The sequence below is a fragment of the Meles meles genome, chromosome 10 (assembly GCF_922984935.1).
Source record: "Meles meles chromosome 10, mMelMel3.1 paternal haplotype, whole genome shotgun sequence".
Classification (NCBI taxonomy): Eukaryota; Metazoa; Chordata; class Mammalia; order Carnivora; family Mustelidae; genus Meles; species Meles meles.
Window position 1 is genome coordinate 29,492,690 of NC_060075.1, and position 24,690 is coordinate 29,517,379.

At 38.8% G+C, this 24,690-nt stretch overlaps 1 protein-coding gene across 1 annotated transcript in view; it reads right to left on the bottom strand.

The window, feature by feature from the left end:
• Positions 1-544: 544 nt before the first annotated feature.
• Positions 545-24,690, bottom strand: part of LOC123951500 — a 130,946-nt gene continuing 106,800 nt past the window's right edge. Inside the window, exons 3-5 of the mRNA XM_046020251.1 lie at positions 7,244-7,393; positions 2,607-2,665; positions 545-868 (exon numbers count right to left, since the gene is read on the bottom strand). Of these exons, the coding sequence (XP_045876207.1) occupies positions 853-868; positions 2,607-2,665; positions 7,244-7,393 (225 nt within the window). The 3' untranslated portion in view covers positions 545-852. The remainder of the gene's footprint in view (positions 869-2,606; positions 2,666-7,243; positions 7,394-24,690) is intronic.

The following is a 24,690-nucleotide window of genomic DNA, read 5'->3' on the forward strand; positions in this document are numbered from 1 at the left end:
TGGTTAAACATAAGTATATACCAATAGGTTGGAATATTGTGACCAAATTTTTAAAAATTATGTTTTTAAGGAATATTTATTGACTTAGGATACTGTTCAGGGGGAAAAAGTAGAATACACAAACTGTGCTTCATATGATTCCATATTTTAAAAGTATTTATATACTAGCAAAAGAAAACTCAGAGAGCTTTATTTGATAGGAATATTTTATTAAGCAGGAAAAAAAACCTCTTTGCAAACAGAAAGACTTCAAACACAAAAATGGCATTAAATTCAGAGGCATGACATTTTAGGCTAATAGAGTGAAAAAGGAGGAAGTTGTTTAACACTCGTAATTATTGGTTATTACAATGGAGGTTACCAGATGTCAGGGGATTAGTGAAAAGTGATTCTCTTAACCCATTTTAGGAAAATGACTTTAGCTTCATTTATGATTATCAGAAGCGTTTATATGAAATAATTAAGTTTTACTTATACACTAAACTATATTTTGCATATGTATCTTAAATGGTTTTGTTTCCTTGGGACATCTGTAATCCTGGTCTCCATTTTATTTTACTTTAGCAGTATGAAAGGAAATACATCAAAAATGCTCAGAGTAGGTACATGAGTTTGAATAAGTTAGGGTTAATCAAGAGTACTCAGTTAACAGCTACTAAAAAGAGAAGGATATTTATTATGAATTTAACAAAAAGTCTAGAGGTAAGCTGTAATGTATTTGTTCAACAGCTCAACTTTATTATCAATGATCAAAGTTCTTTCTAGTCTTCTATTATGTTGCTCTTGGAATGTTAATTTTGGCCTTCTAGTTGTTGCCTCATCATTGCGAAATGACTGCTGTAGCTCCAAGCCTTACATACTCACAAGACTATATCAAAAAAGGAAGTAAAATGGCATTAACAGAAGAGGCTTACCCCTAAAATACCATCTTTTAGGAAGCAAAATCTTGCCACAGCCCTCAGAATGCTTCCCTTGCAACTCCTATGTCAGAAATGAGTCACGTGCTTAAAAGCGGAGATAATAATGGTATTGCTCATGCTTACTTCAGATGAATATAGTCATCCCTTGAGGCCGGACATAGTGTTATTTCTAGTCTGGTTTATTTTTGATGAGAAAAAAATAGAAATGGCCATTGGATAGGTTATCAACAATATCTTCCAAGAAGAGTTTTCACTAAATAGCAGAATTGTAGCTGATTTTTACTCTTTGTCTCTCTCTTTCTCTCTCTGTGTTTCCAAATTTTATGCAATAAGCATGCATTACTTTATAATAAAAAGATTTTTCTCCTTAACAAAATGCTCCTAAACATTGTAACATCCCTAAAGAATTCCTTTGGCTTGGGGCACCTGGGTGGCTCAGTGGATTAAGCCGCTGCCTTCGGCTCAGGTCATGATCTCAGGGTCCTGGGATCGAGCCCCACATCGGGCTCTCTGCTCCGCAGGGAGCCTGCTTCCTCCTCTCTCTCCGCCTGCCTCTCTGCCTACTTGTGCTCTCTCTCTGTGTCAAATAAATAAATAAAATCTTTAAAAAAAAAAAAAGAATTCCTTTGGCTTGATGACAAATGCAATGAATTACCTGGTCCGAGAACCCTCAATGGTCACAAAAACATAATCCAGTACATTTGCAAAAACCTATTACAGCTGCACCACCTTTTATGACCTCAAGTCAAATTGACCTGCTCAGTATGATTTAGGTTATAGCTAAGGGAAATGTTTGCTAAATTTAAGGAAAAATAAAAAGGTCAGGGTAAATCTGAATCTGAGTCTGGTCAGGCAAGACCACCATTTTCACAGCAGAGGCCCCCAGTTCATGTGTATTACTTCTCGCCCAGCTGCTCATTTCCTCCCTCTTTGGTGGCTGATATCTCTGGGTTCCAGATTTCCCAGGCAGTGTAGCCAATTTTTAAGTCCAATAAATATTTTAAAATATAGCCCTAAGGAAAAACGGAAACAGAAAATCCCAGGACAGAATTTTAAGCAGTTTTAAAGCAGGACTCCAATTCTAGCTCCATGATCTTTGCTGCCTTTAGAATAATGGATTTGTTATTACCAAGAGCAAGGGGAAGTTACAGAGGCAATTAAGAACTCATTTTGAAAAGATCCGTTTAAGTTTCTCATTACAGTGTCAAATAAAATCAGAAATATGGTGGCATTCAAATCTTTAAATTTAGATACCGCAGCATATATAGAAATTAGCATACAGGTTCTGCCAGGGTTAACATTTACTCCTGAAACTCATCTGCCTATTACTTCTAAATGTGAATTTTTGGTCAGAAATGTGGATCGAAAACCAAACTAAGTTAAAGCAGTTTAGATTTTAGAAAGACACTGTATTACAGTAGACCGTTCTTTCAGAAATACTGTTTCCATGAGAAAGTAAATTATGTATATATAATTAATCTTTAATAATTAATTTTTTAAGTCTAGAGTAATACTGAATTGTTTACAGCGGTTACCTCTGGGAAGGGGGGGTGGAGTAAAAAGCAGCTAATGGGAGCTTTTGCAGGAAGTATGTATTCATGTATTTCTTATGTAACTTGCAAATGAATAACATTTTTACAAGGGAGCAGCTGTTGCACGTTTTTTCATTTCATTTTCTACACTTACATAGCATATCTCCTGTCCCGCTTTTCAAACTGGTTGGTAGGGGTGTGCCAGAGGTCTCTCTAAAACACAAAATAAACATGGTAGATTTACTCTATAGTCCAGTATTGAAAGCCTTATTTTTATGTTAAAGCAAGACTTAAAACAGAAAGTAAATAGGATGCCAAATTTGCTCAAATTATTCATGTAAAATACCAGGCCTCAATCAAAGTCGAATTTGTCTTGCACCACTCGAGGGCTCTGGTTTGTGGGAAAATGAGAAGTACTAAGTGAAGCTTGGAGGGGCTTGATGACTTGCCCAAGTCATAAGCTACTTGTATCATTTGTTTGTTTGTGTATGTGTACACACACACACACACACACACACACACACAGAGTGTTTTTTATGGATTTATATGATTGTATTGATTTATATGATTGACATATAACATTATATTAGTTTCAGGTATAGAACAGAATGATTCAAAACTTCATATATTGTGAAATGATCACCACAATAAGTCTAGTTGCCAAAAGAAACTCTTCAAAGAAAAAAAAAATGCCTTAACTTGTTTATCTTTACCTATTGCTTTAAAAGGTTTTTTTCTTACTAATTTTCTTTATTGTCATCATGCACATATATTTTTATGCACTTTTTTTGCATACATATAACTGAATATAAGTTTTTGGTTATATTTTTAGACCAGAAGTGAAAACAGTTAATTGCAAAAAGTATGGAAAAGTTATACCAGCAAGTGCTATTATATCTGGGATGGCAGTAGAATGTGCAGAGATAAGAAGACATCATAGGGAACTGATTATTTAAACAATAAATATTAGAAAACAGTAATTTTAAGGAGGTGACTGTACTTGAGAGGTTACTTAGTGATTATTGATTTGGATGGGAATTTGTAGTTTGGGGACCTTTAAATTCATGATGTTTATTCCAGTCTTAATTCCTACTCATATTCCTTGTTAAAGAAAAATTATTCTGACACTTGTTAAAAATGGTAAGGAAGGATTTGTGCAAGACTATTACAATAGGGAGAGATGTTGAGTTCAACTCTGAATACCACAAAGGCAACTAGCAAGAGACAGAAATTACTCAGAAGTCAAGGGCAGGGAATTCTTGTTAGACTGGCTTACCAGGGTTGTTGCTATGAGGACACAAGGACACGAAGCATTCCTAAATGCCAAGGAAAAGGGGTGTGGGATTCGATCAAGTATCAAGGGGAGAGATTCTCACTAAACTGATTCAGCAGGATTCTTGCTAAAGGCAGGCCAAGGAGGAGGCCTAGTCAAGAAGCAGGTTCATGGGGGCCTGACTACAGTTTGGTCAAGAAGGAGTCTTTGTCACTTTGGGCTCTGTTTTCTATTTTGTTTTACTTTTTCTTCCAACCAATAGCATCTGCCCCCCAGAAATTTGTTCTGGCTAAGTGCCCAAACCAGCCTTTGGTGGGGAGTGAAAATGGTAAGGTATGGAAGAATTTAAAAGAGTTTTGTGGATTTTGGAAGATTTTCGAACAGTTAAAACTCACACACACACAAATGTTCTCTGACTTCTAAAATACATGGGGGAAAACAAAAGCACACTTCTGATGAAGTGGTTAAAAATACATTTCTGAGATGACTGTCCTTACTCATCTGTCGGGAAATTATATAAGTTTTGACCTTAATTTAACCATTTCCTACCCAAACAGAAAGCATGACATGATACTTCTGCTAACATTGGTGAAGCGTTGCTTTAATCCCTCCTCTCTCAATTTTAAAAACAAATTCTCAGAGGCCAAAGAAAACACATTATTTTGAAAGTGTGCTTCATTTTTCAAAGATATTATTATTTTCCTCATCACAGTGCGAGGTTTCATGTGGTAGCCCATGTAAATTTTTAGAGTGAAACATAACGGCTCACGGACAAAACAGTCATGGTCCACAGAAAGCCTGGAGACTTAACATCACGGCATCCACCGCTTCACTTAAATGCGCTTATGTATATGGGGAAGTCTGTGAAAGAGTTGCCATGATTTCAGTATCTTGGGGAACTGCTCTTCCTAGGAACCAAGTGAAAGAAAGTAAGTTCATGGAAAGTTTATTATCTTTAAAAAGGTGTAGTGTTAAAACTCTGATTGCCGATTTGCACCATATTTATGTTTAGTTTTTGAAGAGTTCAACTCTCTCTTTATGCACCTTGGCTTCTGGCCGTAAGGCGGATACCCATTTTTTTTCCCCTTGGAAGAGATGTTGGGATTTGAGGTTGGGCCAAGAAAAGCCGAAGAGGCTAGGAAGCACTTACAGATGGAGATAATTAGCATATTAAAAATAGGCCAGCCAGATTTTTTTTTTTTAAATCAGGAAGTAGAGGGGTAAATGCTCTCTCTGGCAAGACTATAGAAGCTGTGTGGACACAGGAAATGTGATTCAAACTCTGGTATGAGAATGGTATTTTCCTTGAACCAGGTTTCAAAAGACTGGAGCAGGAGTTCCTTTTACTGGAAACCATGGAGTTGGCCGGCTTTGTAGGGGCCTCCCTTGAAATTCTGCTCCAAGGCCACTGTTTTGAATCTTGTGTGAATGTCCTAGAATGGGAGACGCTTGGTTTCAGAAGACACAGGGTAAACATCGTGAACTCTATTGCTTTCTAATGCATGGTAGCGGAAGTGGCATTTCTGATACCGCCTCCCATTGAGAGGGGATTACAGAAGAAGGCAGTAGGTGGGAACCATGGCCCTAGAACAAAACTGTTTGGGCTTCCAGGGGCTAGTTGGCCAATCCGAAAGCAAAGGCCTGAGGCTGATCTGGATTCAGGCTCTATCAATGGGATATGTTTAATTGCCAGATAATTCACTGTGGTTTCCTGAAGTTCTGATTCACAGAGTCAGCCCTTCAAATCATATGTTCCACCCATTCTCTGAAGCCCACTGTTATTCAAAACAGACTTACGGGGTGTCTGTCCCAGACCAGGGCTTCTCAGTGGGTGGTATGGGCACTGATGACTGGATCCAGAGTTATCCCTGTGGGCCAGGAAATTTTTAACAACTACGAAGAATTAGCAGTTCCTCAATTCTCATGGCCATCTCAAAGTGTAGTCAGCCATCCCCTGTTGACTCTACCCATCATCGGTTTTATAAATACAATGTTTTAATAGTTACTATTTTGTAAAGTTTCCCTTTCCTTCTACCGGTAATAAAATACTGCAAAAAATGTAGAAAGAAATTTTAGAATTTCCATGAAAAACTAAAAAAAAAGGGGGGGGCAGATATTTTTAGTCTGGTAATTTCACTGATGACCTATTTAGAGGAAAGAGACCAGAGGACACTTGTCTCTAATACTGCGATTAAATAAGCAGCCATTCCTTCTGTGGTCAAGATTTGGTCTTGGATTTCCTTTATTGGTAAGCAAAATCAGAGTAGGGGAAAGAGGTAGTCAGGCACTGCTTATTTTTAATATGCTTTTTGGACTTTACAAATTATGTACATGTTTCTAAATGTCGATAACATTAAAAGGTTTAATTTTTTAAAAATGGGAATAACAACAGCCAAAAAATATGGATACAAATTGCCCTACATGAACAGCTCTGGCCAGTTAAGCAACAACACACGTTCTTACTTCATCAGGTGATCCTATGACTAAAGGATAGGAGTAGTATCTTCAAAGGTAAACTAGTCTACAGGTTAGTTGTCTTACAGTATCAAGGTTTGGAAGAAACAATTTATAAAGGGAAGAAAGACGGGTTGGTCCTGTAAACTGTTGAAAACTCTGAACCTTGGAACTTGGTTTTGCTTGTATTGACAGTGCTTTTAACTCCTCACTTTTCATTTGAATATTGACATTTAACCTGGTGTAGCATGTGTAGAAATACGTATTGTAAACTTAAAATTATGTGAACTTAGTCTTGGTTAAAATTCTTAATAAAAAGCATAGATTTTAGGGATGTCTGGGTGGCTCGGTCCTCTAAGCATCTTCTTTCCGCTCAGGTTATGATCCCAGGGTCCTGGAATCGAGCCCCATGTCTCAGCGGAGAACCTACTGCTCCCTCTCCCTCTGCCTGCTCTCTGCCTACTTGTGCTATCTCTCTGTCAAAAAAATAAATAAAATCTTTAAAAAAAAAAAAGCATTGATTTTAAAATTCCAATGATAGCTAATGAGAAAACTCAAATAGGGAACAGGAGAATTCCAGGTACTGAGCTGTTCATGACAGCGGAGTGAGGACGGAGGAATGGATAATACTTTATTGCTAGTTACCAAAGTTACAAACAACACAGAAAGCACTAGTAGGAGGACCTAAGGCCCAGCTTCATTAAAATTTATTTAACCTGTGGGGGCGCCTGGGTGGCTCAGTGGATTAAGCCACTGCCTTCGGCTCGGGTCATGATCTCAGGGTCCTGGGATCGAGCCCCGCATCGGGCTCTCTGCTCCGCAGGGAGCCTGTTTCCTCCTCTCTCTCTGCCTGCCTTTCTGCCTACTTGTGATCTCTCTCTCTGTCAAATAAATAAATAAATAACATCTAAAAAAAAAAAATTATTTAACCTGTGTATCCTGTCATGCTGAAAGAGGTTTCTAACTAGCTTGTTTACTAAGAAGGTTTTAAGAGAAAGACTCCATGGTGACACCCTGAATATTTTAGGGTGTCTTTGTAGGGCAAGGTTTGAGCCTCAGCTTACCTGAGTCTGGGGGGAATGTCTTGTGATCCTCCTGTTGGGGGGGGCAGTCTTTGAAGAGCTGCTTGGTGGCCACCTCCTGCTCGCCTGCCTCACTCCCCTGGGAGAACTCTCATGGCACAGGGAAATTTTCTCTAGACTCTCCTTTTGGGGCTTGAACAACAAAAAAATAAAATAAAAATAAAATGAGTTTGCCACAAATCGGCTTTTAAAAACACCATAGAAATTCTTTCTTTCTCATGTCTGCTTGACTACACAGATTTTGAACTGAGTATATTTTAGACAGTAGGAGGAAGCAATGGAAGGGACAGGAACATTGCATATTAAGGAGTTTTCTTGCTGCAAAGTGTGGCAGATGAGAAATAGTAACAAAAAACTGTAAGTCAATAAACCCAAAACTATTTGAATAAAATATTAAGAATGGGAGCTTTTTTTAACTTTTATCATCATTAATCTATATTTGTTAAATTTATGATTTTTTCCCTCCAAAGTAGAATTTATTTTTTTTAAATTTTTTAGAGGTTTTGTTTGTGAGAGAGAGAAAGAAAAAACATGAGTAGGGGGCAAGGACAGAGGGAGAAGAAAAAGCAGACTCCCCATTGAGCAGGGAGCCCAAACTGGGGCTCGATTCCAAGATCCTGAGATCATGACCTGAGCCGAAGGCAGATACTTAACCAACTGAGCCACCCAGGCAGCCCTCCAAAGCAGAATTAATTTTAAACTATGAGCTAAGAAAGAAAAGACACAGAGCCTTGGACTGATTTAAAAAAAAAAAGCCCAACAACAACAACAAAAAAAACCAAAAAGCATTGTAATGATTTCTCCATCTGCCTACAATTTTTCTGACAGCTGCTCATCAAAGTGATAAAATATTTGCATCCACTCATCAAGCAGACAACCTAACCCCCTTGTCTTGAGATGTATCTTATTTAAAAAGTAAAATTATTACTATTTCAAAGGGTTTACAAATCCGAATTTGTGCTTTGTAAGAAATTCCACTCTAACACTAGGAAGTAAAATAACTGACAATAGGGTTATAGAACCAGTTAATATTCACAAAGGCTGATGATCATATAGCTCACATCTCTGGGAAGGTGTCTGTTCTTGAATCCTCTTGAGGTACGTGGTCTGTTTTCTTTCCATCTGCCACACCCGCAGTGAATGTTCTCCCCACAACACCTTAATTCTTCTTCCAAATGCTGTTTTTTCTTCCTCCACCAGTTACTGGGGAGCAAAAAATATCAATAATATGCAAATTGGGATCCTGATTCTACCTAGAGTGAAGAGAAATGTGGTCTTCTCAGGAGTCAAAAAAATTCTAGTGCTACATGGCTTTGAGAAGGGGATAGACTAAGGAGTCCACTGTCAACGAAGACTTAGAAATCAAAGTCCAAAGCAGCTGTCATGTCAGGCAGTCTTTTTTTAAGTCTTTCCATGTGCTCAGAAGTGAACCAACGAGAAAGGAGGACAAAATGGGAAACATCAACCAAGAGAAGTAGAAGTTTGAAGGATCCAATATTCTATAACTCAACCATGTCCTTTCTTATCTTATAGCTTTAGCCGTAAGGTAGGTTGGAAGGGAACTCAATCCTATGTGCAACAGGGACACAGTTTTCTGGATTATTATTTGCAAGCTATTTAAACTTCCTGTACCGAGCATTAAGAAGAAGTCCCTGTCCTAGAAAGAAAAATGTGTGTAAATCAAAATGCCATTGACCAGGGGCGCCTGGGTGGCTCAGTGGATTAAGCCGCTGCCTTCGGCTCAGGTCATGATCTCAGGGTCCTGGGATCGAGCCCCGCATCGGGCTCTCTGCTCCGCAGGGACCCTGCTTCCTCCTCTCTCTCTGCCTGCCTCTCTGCCTACCTCTCTGCCTACTTGTGATCTCTCTCTCTGTCAAATAAATAAATAAAATCTTAAAAAAAAAAAATGCCATTGACCAAAGAGGAAAGAAAAAAGAGGAAGAGAAAGGAAGAAAGAAGAGAGAAAGAAAGAAAGGAAGGAAGGAAAGGAAGGAAGGAAGGAAGGAAGGAAGGAAGGAAGGAAAGAAAGAAAGAAAGAAAGAAAGAAAGAAAGAAAGAAAGAAAGAAAAGAAAAGAGAAAGAAAAGGAAGTAACTAATAGCCTGGGAATCCAAGAGATGTATGAATTTGGGATTAAAATGAGTCAGAATTACAAACATAGTAATAGTTAATACTTGGTGAATGCTTCCTTATCACTAGCATTTTGCTAAACACACCATGCTAATCATCTTGTCTAACAGAGGGTGGCATCACTGTCCTCCTCATTCAGAGGCCGTCATCTCAGGCCTGCATAGATGTAAACTGCAATGGAGACAGAAGTGGAAGCTCAGTTCCCTGCTTCCAAGGCCAGTGGCCTAGTGTTTATAACTCTGCAGGGGTGTATAAGCTGAAGCCTTAAATCTGCCAAACTGATGGCCTGATTGAAATCGTGGGAAGGACCCACAGTGATTGCTGTTAGACACGACTAAGGGTATTTCATTGTCAACAAGTAGTGAATTCACTCAAATAAATTGGGAGGCGTTGATCTGTCTCTGGCCATCATTGTGCAGCGACCCTAGCTCTTGGTGCCCACGGGGGGCTGGACGGCAATATCCTTGGGCTGTTTCCTCTAAAGAAAGGGGACAAAAATGCCTAAGTGATGACAGCTGTCACTGCAGGGAGTGAACAAATCATCCTGAGAAGCGAACTAAGGGCTCTCAGGGTAGTGCCCCAGTTAATAAAAGAAAACCTGAGAGAATAGAAGGGAAGAAATGATACCAAAGCTGTGACAGGAAAGTGATAATGCCTTTACAAGGAAGAAATTCATTAAAGGGAAGTGAAAATTGAAGAAGCTCTGGGAGAGAGGTTATAGGAAGAGGACATCCGAAGAAAGGAAGAGGAAAATGGGATAGGAAGAGAAAATGCAGAAGTCAGGGATTTCTTATGTGTTTTCCCCCGTGTCTACAGGTCCATGTTCCCTGCCAAAAACACACTCCCCTCACTTGTCCAAGGTGCAGAGGATGTTGCTGGAGAGAAGGGGAGAGTAGAGAGATCTCAGACTAGGCCTGTAGTAATAGCACTACCTAGGCTTGGTTGCTGCTTAAAGCTGATTCTTTTGGGGAACATGTTTGTGGCTTATTTTGAAAACCCACCCAATTGCTTGGAAGCAGCCACCTGAAATTCTCTGGACCTGGGTTTTTCTGTGCCGCCAGATTTCTTTTCCTTTTTTTTTTTTTTTTTTTATTTGACAGAGAGAAATCACAACTAGGCAAAGAGGCAGGCAGAGGGAGGAGGAAGCAGGCTCTCCTCGGAGCAGAGAGCCTGATGCAGGGCTCGATCCCAGGACCCCAGGATCATGACCTGAGCCGAAGGCAGAGGCTTTAACCCACTGAGCCACCCAGGCGCCCCTGCCACCAGGTTTCTTATGCTTTCCTTAGCCCCTTGCAATCTGCCAATACACCCCCCCCACACACACATACCCCTTCTCTTTGCTGCCCTTCCGAAAAGAATGTAGGGTGGCTCAGGGCTCCAGCTTTCTTACACACAGCACGGCCATAAGAAATATGCACATGTTGTTAACCCCAGTGAACTCCAGGAGTGCTGGGCTCCTGATACACCATTTGTCTGATACACTCTTGTCTGTTGCAGCAACGCAGCTAACCTATCATGCGGGAGACCTCTCGGAGAGTTAGATGCCAGTCTCCTGTGCCCTTCAGTCTTGGGGAACACATGTCAGACTGTCCTGGGTGTTGTGGGAAGTGTCGAATCACTGTATTGTACACCTGAAACTAATACAACACTCTGTGTTCACAATACTGGAATTAAAATATGAACTTCATTAAGACAGAAGTTGTATTTCAAACTCTCCCCATTTCTATATTCCTGATAAGAGCAAGGAGTGTAAAACTTATCTACTAGTTCTCAGTCTCTTTGTTTTCAATCCGGTTCAATACTTTAACTTGGATTAGGTATCTGTTGTTTTGCAATCAAGATTTCTATTCCACCATTCTGTGACAAGGTACTGCATATATTGTATAGTTAGTATTTTCCAGTTTTACATATAATCCAAGTCTTCTAAACCTCACCAGATTGGGAGTGTAAAATCAAGTTGCAGTCTATTTTTACCCCCAAAATATGACGGTAAGCGTTCCAACTGGTTTGATGACTAGTAATTAGCACATCTCCAAGTGTCCCCAAGTTATTTTGGGGAGTTCCCCCAAAAGGATGCCACACACATGCCCACAAACCAGTCTGTAACTACATGGTGTCTGCTTTTTCCTTCCTTTGCTACTCTGGCTTATAATTTTCCACATTCTCTGCCTGCAGATTTGAGGAGTGTCAGATTATTGCTAGTTTCTAAGGAGAAGTGGGGGGAAATGGTCTCCTCTCCAATTGTGTGCTACTTTTGGTCCCCAGGACTCGAATGGTTCTTCTTCCCAGAAGTTAACTTTTGACCATCTCCTACTTCCCATAAATCCTCCATTTTTCTGACCTTGGGCATATAACTCAGTCTAAGGGTGTAAAATAAATCTCATTCTTAGCTCTGCACCAGCCACAGACACTAGCCCCCGCAAAAAAAAAAAAAAAAAAAAAAAAAAAAAAAAAAAAAAATCCTTCCTTCTCTTCTCTCATGCCTCAGTCCAAAACAGAAGCCTCCGTGCATATTGGTCCCAGGGAGGGAAGGGAAGGTAGAACTCTCACTAGTAACTTACGGGCCAGCGCTCTGATATGATTTTTCCTGTATTTTCTTAGTTCAAAGAGCGTTCAGAAAAAAAGGAAAGTAGATGACCACGTATACAACCTCCCACTAATGGAGGGGAACAAATAAACATGTATAAGTATAAAAGCAAAGAATATGTCCAGAGGAACGCAAGAGACTAGTAACAGTGGTTGCCTCTAGGGTGGGAACTCAGTGAGTAGAAATCAGAAGGCTTACTTTTTACTCGATTTCAGTTTGTACCTTCTGAATATTTTACATATGAATGTTCTTCCCTAATCAATATGAAGTTTTAAAGAATACTCAGTAAAAATATTTTCTTTCAATTTCAAGTATTTTTTAAAAAATTATGGCCAGAATATTTCAAATAGCACCATTGAAAAACAATTTGTAATGAAAGCAAAAGATAAAAACCTTTCCCTTTTCTGAGTGTGATTACATTTTTCAAAGCAAAAACATTTTTTTTCTAAAAATCGTTGCTCTAAAGTTTTCCCTGTTTTCCAGTATTCTAAGAAAATATACGTTTTTTTCAGTAAATCTCATCCAGGAATTTAGTCAGTGACAAATTGCAAACAGTGGCTGACTCATTTACTTGTTCTCAGTGTTCTCTGTAATATAAATTCAATATCCCCTGCTGAATCCTGCCAATGTCCTTTTAAATGAACAAATGTCAAAGTTTTCAAAATCAGAAGCAGAGACTTCAACGTTATTATTTCCTACTTTTTTTTTTTTTTTTAAGAGAAGGAAGGGCAGGGGGAGAGGGACAGAGAATCTTTTTTTTTTTTTTTTAGGGACAGAGAATCTTAAGCAGGCTCCATGCCCAGCAAGGAGCCCAACAAGAGGCTTAATCTCACAACCTTGAGATCCTGACCTGAGCGGAAATCAAGAGTTGGACGCTCAACCGACCGAACCACCCAGGCACCCCACCTCCTACATTTTTAATTGAGCAGTTCTGAATTTATGTATAGCATAACTAGAGTTGCTCATACTTCCAGTGAATAAACGCATCACTTGTTACCTTGCTCTCAGGCTCTAGCTATATGAGAGCCCAGGAAGTGTTTTATAAGTAAAAACAGAGACCATGATTCATTGTCTTTAGAACACTCAAGTATTTCCACTGGCGGGGAAATGGAACTGGGGTTTCCCAGATCCGTATCAGCTGGAAAAGGGGGACATAAGGACAGGAATTCGGGGAATAACATATACAATCAAAGTGTGTGGGTAATAACAAAACATGGTAAAATGAAGCTATCTTAATTCCACTCTTCACAGGCAAAAATCATAGAAACTCAGCCCTCTGAGCTGCTCATCCAATCGCAATCTGGGAGTTAACAGGTTTTCTGGTAACTTCTTTCCCACTGACTCTTTCTCCTCAACTCAGAAACAGGTTCGAGTTGCTTCCACCTTACATACCCTACCCTCTCACAAACACACGCATACACGACACTCCCAGAGAGACACACAGATGTGCATTTACACACGGCCACACACAGACACAGATAAACACATGCACATTGTGTCCCACACACCCGTGGTCACACACACATACACGCCCTGGCACAGCTCCCAGAGTTACTGTCTCACACGCACATAATCTGTCTCTAGATGCTCTAGTCTGCCTGGCTTCTCTTGTGCTTCACAGCCAAGCTTGTTGAAAAAAGGAGTCCACACTTGTGGCTCCAATTTCTCATCTCCCTTTCATTCCTCCTCCCTCTGCAATCTGCTCTCTGCCTCACCCCATCATTAAATTACACTCTCTTGGGTCACCACCAATTTCCTAATGGCCAAACTCTGTGTATACCTTTCAGTCCTTCACTTCCCTGTCCTCTCTACCACATCTGACACTGTTTCATTATCCCTTGTTGAAACGCATTTGTCTGCTGAATTTCATGGAATTACTCTATCCTGGTTTTTCTCTTATCTTTATGGCTACTCATTATTTTTTTTCAAAGCAATTTTATTATTGTTTTTATTATTTATTGAATGCATATATCAGGAAGTAGGCATCTTCTCTCACAGAGCCTACTGACAAGTAGGGAGGAAAGACAATAAAATCAGCATTACGGCAGTACCGTGAAGGGTAATAAATATAGTCCCTACCCTTATCCACGGGGATACGTTCCAAGACCCCCAGCAGATGCCTGAAGCCACAGATAGTGTTAAACCCTATATATACTGTTTTTTCCTATACAGGCACACCTAGGATAAATAAATTTTTAGTTAATAATATTAAGGTAAGGCATGGTAAGAGATGAACAATAATAAGTAATGGTAAAATAGAACAAAAATAATAACATACTATAATAAAAGTGATATGAATGTGGTCTCTCAAAATATCTCAATATATTACTGTACTCTACTCATGCTGCTTCTTGTGATGATGTGAGATGATAAAATGCTTTTATGATGAGATGAGGGGAGGTGAACCATGTAGGCACTGTGATGTAGTGTTAGGCTGATATTGGTCTTCTGGCGATAAGTCAAGAGGAAGATCATTTGCTTCTAGACTGCAGTTTACCATGGGTAACTAAGACCATGGAAAGCAAAACCAGGGGTAGGGGGGGCACATTATTATATCACGAATGGAGAAGTACAGGGTGCTAGAGCAGGATCGGGGGGGGGGGCATAGCAAGGGCTTCTAGGCCTTCTGTGCTGTTGACAAAATGGCTTCCCAGAGAAGCCGTGTGTAAGGGAAAACTTCAAGAATGCGTAGGAATTACCCACAGTGGAACAGTGTTCCAGACAAAGGGAACAGAGTATGCAGGAACTGGGGGTAAGAGAGTATCCCTCATTCGAGAAATTGAAACAATTTTCCTGCAGTTAGGACACAGATATTAATAACTATCATTGAGGGCTACTTGGTGTCATGTTTAAGATTAAGTGATTTTATTTATTTTTCTAAGATTTTATTTATTTATTTGTCAGAGAGAAAGAGAGCACAAGAAGGGGGAGTGGCGGGCAGAGGGGCAGCGGAAGAAGCAGAATCCCTGCCAAGCAGGGAGCCAGATGCAGGACTTGATCCCGGGACCCTGTGATCATGATATGAGCTGAAGACAGACACTTAACCAACTGGGCCACCCAGGCATCCCAAGATTAAGTGATTTTAGATATAATATCTCATTCAATATAGGTTTGAGTCACAGTTATTTTTATTTTTATACAAAATAAGAAAAATCATAACTAAAATATAGGTGCTTACTATTATCAGTTACTTTTAGAAGTGCTTGATAATATCTTAATTTAGTGAATCAATATAGCAACCCTAAATTTTACAGTATAAGGTATTCTATAAGGAATATATGTGTATATGCATACCTATATATATAGGTATATATAGGTATCTATCTATATAGGTATATCTATCTATCTATCTATCTATCTACTACATATAGGTAGTATTATTGTCTTCCACATTTTACCACATCATGCAGCTCGCAATGGGCAGAGCCAAAGGCAAACGCAGGCAAGCTATACCTTTGCAGGAGTTAGGGGATCTTATCATAGGGAAGGAGGATGAGATTAGAGGAGGATGTATTAACAATAGAGCTTCATGGTCAGGAGGCAGGCAGCAGTGGGAGCTGAGTGAGGAAGAGGAAGAACAAAGAAAAATGGGCAGAAAGCCCTGGAGAGGATGGATGCACTGAGGGACTGTCATTTTGGGGAAAGATCTCCAAGGGACATTGGCTTCACTAAATCCATATTTTCCTCTCTAAACTAAGTTCTCATACTTGTTACTTGGTATTTGATTGGTGGCTAAACTGATGGAAAAAATCTCAACCCCCCCAATTATGTGAACAACTCTATATAAGGGAAATGATAAATACACAAAAAGTTGCCCTCACTTCTAAGAAATAGTATTCTTGACAAACCCACTAATGTGACTGAATTTCTTTTTTGGGAAAGCAGATGATCTTTCCCTCTACAACCTAACTTGGAAAATAAGAATGGAACAATTTAATGAGTACCTAATACATACCAGCACAGAAACCCAACCTTTACATGTATTATCTCATTTAATCTTATGTATAGGCTGTATCTGATTGCCTTCATTCTACAGATGAGGATACCAAGGTGTGACACAACTTTCCTTGGTATTCTCAGTTAAGTTCAGGAGGCAAAATCAAATCCCAAATGGCTGAGTCCAAAGTCCATGCTTGTTCTTCTCCACTGCCACCCTTTAGGATGGATACATGAATCTCAAGTATCTCATGTTTTAGGGAGGTGGGTTCAGTGACTTCCCCTCATGTTACAGAGTAACTTCCCATGCCTTAACTCTGCTGGAGCATGGCCTACAAGACCTTGCTACTTTATTACCAGTCCAAGGAGACTTCCCAATTCATCTCTCACCACTTCCATTTTTCTTCTCTTTGTCCCTTCCACTCTTACCTCATCCCTACAACCATATTCCCAAAGAACATGTAATGTTATGGAAAACTTTCATGATATTATCTTAATTATTTTTAATGTCAAATAATAGGCATATTATCCCAATTTGGGAGACCATATACATGCACATAAAAAAGGCTGAAGGGATGTACATAAAATATTATCAATAGGCTATTTCAGGAAGATTCTATTATAGGTGGCTTTTATTTTCTTGCTTATGCTTTCTATGTTTCCCCAAAGATCATCAATAGAAAATGTCTTTCAACAATAAAAATTGACCAAACTGTTTACAATAGCTGTTATGCCAATGTATCTTTTTTTTTAAATAGTGCAACTCTCAAATCCTCTGCAATTTGCTATAAAATAGGAGATAAAGGAGATAGTTGCATTAGCCAGATTGCTGAGTTTCGGTGAGCCATAGGTACGATGTCCATTACTATTGAGGGTGAAAGATGAAAGTGGGATCTGTTTTAACTGAGGCAGCAGCAGCTCCTCGGGCCAGCAACATGTGCGGTAGTAGGCTGGTCTGAAGCCAGTCATCTTGCCGGACTTCGTGGTGCCACAGGGGTGAAATACAGCACGTATCTTAATGCTGTCTCTCAGCAGGAGCACTGGTAAGTCTCTCTTGGCTGGAAGTAGCTCTTTGCACATGTCTCAGAATCATAATGAAAATAATCTCTTTCCTGGAAAATAGATTCCTCTAATGTAGAGGTCATAAGTACAAAAGGAAGGAAAAAATAGTGTCATTAACCACCTTGACCCCAACCAATTGAATCCCTCTTACCCTCATAACATCTTTTCTTCCTTCTTTCCATCTAATGCTCTCTGGTTCAAAGATCTGGGGCTCTCAGTGCCCTTAGAAGCAATCTTAGAAACATGTAATTTATATGCATCAGGGGTTTTAATGCCAATGAGCTCTGTAAAGCATCCTGTGAGAACCCAAATTTCCAAAATACATTAAAAGAGCAATGACTGTGTTTCTCTTGTTGAACTTAGCTTTAATCATAGGATTTTTTCTCTCTCTCTCTCTCTCTTTTTCTTTCTTGCTTGCTTTCAGATCCTGGAATATATACCTCAGGGAGCTTCTCCCCTGTGTTCCTCTCATCTACTTTCACTGACTCCCCTGGTCTGGCAAGAGTTCTTCAAAAAAATCTCAGGATCACAAAATTTTAAAAGGGACCTTGGATCCTGTATCCAACTGCCTTCATTTTATTATGGATGAGGAAACTGTAGCCCACAAAATTTAAGGGACCTGCCCAGGGTTACAGAGATTAATTAGCAAGAGAGAAGGGGGAAGATTTATACTCTTGATTCCAAATTGGGTGCTCCTTTCATGATACCACACATTGTCTCAAATGAATCAGTAAATTCTTTGTAAGGCAAAGACTTCAAACAATGCAAGGGCATCAGGGCAGGAGAATGCTTCTCTCTCAAGAAAGCCAGAGCCCTTTTACCAGAGTTCTCTTTGAAACTCAAGGTCACAGTGACATTAATAGCAGTATTTGTGAAAGGACTACCAACCGCCAGGTTTTACATACATCATCTTTAATCTTCAAAACAGCCTCCAAAGTTCAAAATTCTCATCATGCTGATGAGGAAACTAGCTTTTTAAGAGACTCCAAAAATCTGTCCAAGATCACATAGCTGAAACCAGCAGTCAGGATTCAAACCAAGTCTTAAATGCTTTCTACAGTATGCTAGATTGCTTCTCCCTCCAACACTAGGGCTTAATTTCAGGGACAAAGTGATGCATTTATGCTTCTTTTTAGAAGACAGAAAGATCCGTGTATGTATCGCATGTCAATCATAACTCAATAAAGCGGTTTAAAAAAATAAGTTTCTCTTTTGGATAATCTCAGATGTGGAAAGCTCAGGGCAAGAACAGAACTGGTAAAGGAAAGGCAGGGCAACAAACCGCGATCCCGCTGTGACGGCGCAGTGACACGTCTCTGGGAACAGTGCCATTGTACTTGGGACTTTCTGAGATTGACAGAAAGGAAGTAGAGGAGGGGGCACTGAGCCTTGAGGAACATTCTTCAATCCTTGTGCCCAGTTTTAGTGTCTTTTCTGATATGGGAGTTTGCACAAAGACAGGACTTGGTCCCAAGGATATTGAGGCTGTAGAAAAGCACCTACTGGAAATGGAATAACAGCCTAGCCACAGACTCACCTATTGCTAATTCTCTTCCACACACTAAAGAAGAGAACTCATTGATTCAACTCTTTATAACAAAGCTGTTTTTCACATTTCAGATTCTATGTATCTTCCAGCTTTCTGTCTACCATTCATTTATTTCATTGGTCTTACTTCTGATGAATTTGTTTCTCTTGAGTAATGATATTCGGAAGAATGTTTGACTTTTCAAAATAAATTCTTAACTATCCCCAAGGCACCTGGAAAGTTGCCTATCTGATGAAAAAAAAAATATCATTTTTATGCTCCGATAACTCAGAATGGTCCACATAGAAATTTTATCAAACATTTCAAGAGAGAGAGAGAAAAAAATTCAGTTCTGCACTGAAAGTAAGAATAAGAAACTTAGAGCCCGTGGGGAACAAGAAACTTAGAATGAAAAGAGCTTTCTCAACCAGAGCACTCCTGTTAAGACATGATAATAAAACGTTCACAGTAATGGGGACAATATTCCTACTTGGCACAATCTGAACAAAAGAAAAACAAAACCTTTATATTTCTAGAGGCATATCTGTTTGTCCAGGCATTTAGGTCTTTCTTTAGGCAAACACATGTCACTTTTTACCACTCACCAAATATTGAATTGGTTGGATTAAATCTTTTTGGTTGATCTTGTTTGACAATCATAAGACCACTTTCCTACAGTTGAGTAAGCCCATGGATAGATGGCACGTATAATTTGATATTATACTTGTTTTACAATGTAGCTGAATTAACTGGCATGCAATATCTAATCCATTTCCCCACTGTGTTTAAATTTAAATAAGAAAAAAATTGAAAAGATTTAAAGCCATCTGCAAACCTAATTAGCATGAACTCCAAGGGATTGTCTCAATTCTATTGTCATACTAGAATGCTATTATATTAAGTATTGTTTGAAATAAGTGGGCCATAGCTAGAGTTGAAGAACGGTTTTTGGTGTTTGGAAATTTTTATTGTTCTAGTAGAATTTAACTTGCAATAAAAACATGATTTGTGTAAAGTTTGCTGTTTTTTGTTAGCCAGGAACCCATTCATTAAACAGCTACTATATTAAATTTACAGTGACAGATCAATAGAGGATTACAGAAATAATAATATACAGAAATCAATAGAAGATTACAGAAATAATCAGAGTATATGTAATTTTTAAAAGAATAATAACATTTGTTGGGCAGTTTTCACTTACTTTAAAAAACCTTTCCAAAATGAAGAGGGAAAGCTTAGGCTATAGCTGGAAAGCTAAAACAAATATATAGTAAATGACATAGTTGGGAAAAACACATACCTATATATATTTCACAGCTGTATGTGATAAATGCCAACTAGATAGCCAGGTAATAAAACAAAAGTTGAGAAGAATAGATCCCTTCACATTCAGGTACGAACAGTGTTATCATCCCTCTAGGAAAAGGTTACCTGAAAAGATGGCAAGGATTGGGACTTTAAAATGAGTGATCAGAATGGTAGAGAGAATCCTCAGTTTCCAGATAGACTTAGGGAATCCCAAAACAGAAAAAGTGTGTTTTGTTTTCTGGGTTTAACCCAAAAGAGTAAAAGCATGGTGTCAGAGTAACAGTCCCTAGGGATAATAAGTGTGGTACCCAATGAAAGCCTTAGTCTGAATAACATAGAGGAGAGCAGGGAGAACAGTCAAAGATTTCTTGGCTGCTGGAAAAAAAAAAAAAAAAAAAAAAAAAAAAAAAGCATTAAAGATGCAGAAAGCACAAGAGTCTAATTAAGGGATGAAAAAATGCAGACTAACTCATCAGACATATATGAGGCTATATTGGGACTGAAATTGTCTCAGCATATCAGGGATGGAGGCCAATGCCCAGAGACCACAGGATCCATTACAACTCAGTGGTGACCATCAGATGCCATGAAATGGCTGGAGATCTGAGTTTTCTCTACCTGGATGACACAAGCCTCCCATTACTCAGATCATTAGAAAGGTCAAGGAAAGAAAAGCAGAAATTGAATTATTTCTTTGCATAGCGTTTTGTGGTTCTAATATCCATGTTGGCTAGACACAATTACACAATGATTCATTTATTCAACAGCACTTATCGAACTAGAATTTTGCAACACTGGTATCATCTGATGCTAGCCACTATGGTTAAGTTTCTAGGAAGCATAATCATTAATAAGAAAATGACCAACCTTATCCTCAAGCTGGTTTCAGCTAATGAGAGAGAAAAGTGTATAAACAAATAATTGCTTTCTGGAGTAATATGGGCTTTAAGTGATGTGTAAACCATGCAGCAATGATTTAAAGGAAGACATAAAGATAGCTTTTTGGTGGGGTATATAGGAAAGCCTCATTGTTGAGAAGATGTGGAGTTATTTTTTTAGGAGTTGAACAGGAGATGAGAGATTTTACCAGACAGATGACACAACAGAAAGTAAAATCATAGATATTTATCACCACATAGAGTTAAAAAACAATATAAATGATTTAGAATGGATGGAGGTAGACTCTTGCTGTGGAAAATAATATTAGAGACATTGGCACAAATTAAGATTATGAATTTCTTACATATTTAAGGAATTCACCCTTTGTTTTTTGTTTGTGTTTGTTTTATTTTTTTATTTTTTAAGATTTTATTTATTTGACAGAGAGAGAGAGAGAGAGAGCTTGCACAAGTGGGGGGAGGGGCAGAGGGAGAAGCAGACTCCTTACTGAGCAGGGAACCTGATGCAGGACTTGATCCCAGGACTCTGGGATCATGACCTGAGCCAAAGGCAAACACTTAACACACTTAACACACACGGACTCTCTTGTTTTTGATTTTTAATTAAGAAAATTCTACAGATTTTTAAGCAATTGCTAAATTGTCAAGTTTATGTTAAATTGTGTATTACTTTTAATTACTCATGACCTGTTTTTAATTACCCCCTAATTACCAAGTTGATGAGGAAGGGACTCCCACTCTATGGTTATGAGATGGCCAGATACATGACACCCAACACTGGACAGATGAGATGAACAGCAGTTTATTTATCATGCATACTCACAGCCTGGGGGAGCAGGGAATCATACACCACACAGGGCCACGGTTGCATTCAGGAAGAGGGTGAATAAGCAGAGGCTGTAGCTTGCTGCTTTTGTAATATCAAGACTGATACCAAGGGGTTGCTGGTGGGAGGATGTGATTGGCTTGTTTGAATGCTTCTATGGGTTGGCAGGGAACTTAAATCCCTACTTGGAGAAAAGCAAAAAGGGCACCTGGTCCTCTTGATAAGGATGGTTGAGTAGGAGACCTTATTCACAGTAGTAGAGCAGGGAGGAGAACTTGCAGTTAGATCATTCAAAGTCCTCTTGGTTCTACTACGTATTAAGACAGAACAAAATATTGAGCCTTAATTTTAGATCTCAAACCAAGTGACCCTATTTAAGTTTAATAATTAGTTAAAATTAAACATATCAGACAGTGCTGTTTTTAGATGGAATGCCAAAATTCTGTTATATTATTTGGAAAGAAACATGGCACGTAGTACATACTCAATAAATGTTCCCTTCCTTGTTCTCTTCTTTAAAATTTGTAACTCTATTTCCCTTTTTTTGCACTTACTCTACTCTGCTTTGTCATATGATTGTACCCAAGCCATTTACATCTCTAGGGTATGCAGAGATAAACTCTTTAAGAGTATAAGTAAAGTGTAAGTAAAGTATAAGTAGAGTGTAAGAGTATAGTATTATGCAGCTATCAAAAAAAAAAAATGAAATCTTGCCATTTGCAAAGACATGGATGGAACTAGAGGGTATTATGCTAAGTGAAATAAGTCAGTCAGAGAAAAACAATTATACGATCTCACTGATATGAGGAATTTGAGAAACAAGGCAGAAGATCATAGAGGAAGAGAGGAAAAAATGAAACAAGAGGAAACCAGAGAGGGAAACAAACCATAAGAGACTTTTAATTTCAGGAAACAAACTGAGGGTTGCTAGAGTGAAGGGGGTGGGAGGATGGGATAGCTGAGTGATGGACATTGGGGAGGGTATATGCTATGGTGAACACTGTGAATTGTTTAGGACTGATGATGAATCACAGACCTGTACTCCTAAAACAAATAATACATTCATTATATGTTAAGTTAAAAAATAAATAAAAAGGGAAAAAGATATACTACTGTAGTATAAGCTTTTTAAAAGAAGACTTGTTATTGCATACTAGACCTAAATGGGGATTCCCTACATTGCTAGCAAAGTGCTGTGTACATGGTAGTTACTCAGTAAACTCATCGAATTGCACTACAAATAATCAAGTAATTAGACCAAAACAAGAAGTAGCGAGCCGAATCTCTTGAAACCAAGCACATCTTTTTTCAACTCTACCAGAATTGAAACTCTATCAACTCTTTCAACTCTACTAGATTGTTTATAGTAGAGATTTGAATATTTGCTACAGAATTAAAGAAGTTATTTTGGTTTTGGAGATCACATTGTCTCTGGCAAAAAATTCCAAAAATATGTTTTAGTCACTTGAATATGCCTCTTTAGTGGAATATAAAATGAAACATGTACAAAGTTAAACATTAAATTGCAATAGAATATTTTAAGCCTGAAGAACATAGGAATTTTACTAGCCCATGTGTAGCCTTAAATCATTAGTCTTCTCCTCCCTGTTGCCATATACTGCCTCTTTTCTCTTAGATAGTCCTTGATATCTCTCTCAAGTTGTCCAGTAGAAGACTGGACAGCCTTAGTCTCTTAACACGCTATTGGTACAGATACCCTGATGACCTCTGCTGCCACCTACTACCATCCCTGTCCAAGCATCTTGGTAGTTTCTGCTCTTCTTGATGGAATAAGGCTGGGGAGAGATGGGTGTGGGTGAACAGTGCCGAGTTTGCCTGAAGCCATCAGTCATCTACTACCTTAAGTAGGTTTCCCAAAAGGTTCTATTGAGCTGTTTTACCCAATTACCTGCACATCACTGATCCCCAGGCAAGGCATGCATTTTACTGATTAATAGTGTTGCTTTGTGATCATGAGTCTGAGGAAAGTATGTACGAACTTATCAATATCATTTTTTGATAAATGGTGAAATTGGTGATTTATGCCTATGCTTGTTGAGACCTCCCTTCCCCCCGCAAAAGGGTCTGTCATTGGTTACACAGAAAAATCTGTCTGTGTGACCAGCCTAGACTCCATTTAGTCTCCTTGCTCTGAGGTACAAAATGCACATATTCATCATTCCTGATGAGAAAGAAAAAGTGCATTTATTTTCTTTCAAGACTTTATTTAAATTCTAATTAACATATAACGTATTATTAGTTTCAGAGGTAGAATTTCGTGATTCATCATATAACACTCAGTGCTCATTACAATACGTGCTCTCCTTAATTCTCCTCTCTCATTTATCCCATTCCCCCACCCACTTCCCCTCCAGCAATCTTCAATTTGTTCTCTTTAGTTAAGAGCCTCTAATGGTTTGCCTCCCTCTCTGTTTTCATCTTATTTTATTTTTCCTTCCCTTTCCTAGCCCTTCATCTGCTTTGTTTCTTAAATTCCACATGAGTGAAATCGTATGGTATTTGTCTTTCTCTGACTGACATGTCATTTAGCGTAATACACCCTAGTTCCATCCACATTGTTGCAAATGGCAAGAGTTCATTCTTTTTGATTGCTGAGTAATAGTCCGTCCTCTCTCTCTCTCTCTCTCTCTCTCTCTCTCTCTCTCTCTATATATATATATATATATATATATATATGCCACATCTTCTTTATCCCTTCATCAGTTGATAGACATCTGGGCTCTTTCCATATTTTGGCTATTGTGGACATTGCTTCTACAAACATTGGGGTGCATGTACTCCTTCAAATCACTATTTTTATCCTTTGGATAAATACCTAGTAGTGCAATTGCTGGGTCATAAGGTAGTTCTATTTTTAACTTTTTGAGGAACCTCCATACTGTTTTCCAGAGTGGCTGCACCAGTTTGCATTCCCACCAACAGTGTAAGAGTGTTCCCCTTTCACTGCATCTTTACAAATATCTATTGTTTCCAAAGTTGGTAATGTATCCATTCTGACTGGTGTGAGGTGTATCTCATTGTGGTTTTGATTTGTATTTCCCTGATGCCGAGTGATGTGGAACACTTTTTCATGTGTCTGTTGGCCATCTGGACGTCTTCTTTGCAGAAATGTCTATTCCCGTCTTCTGCCCAT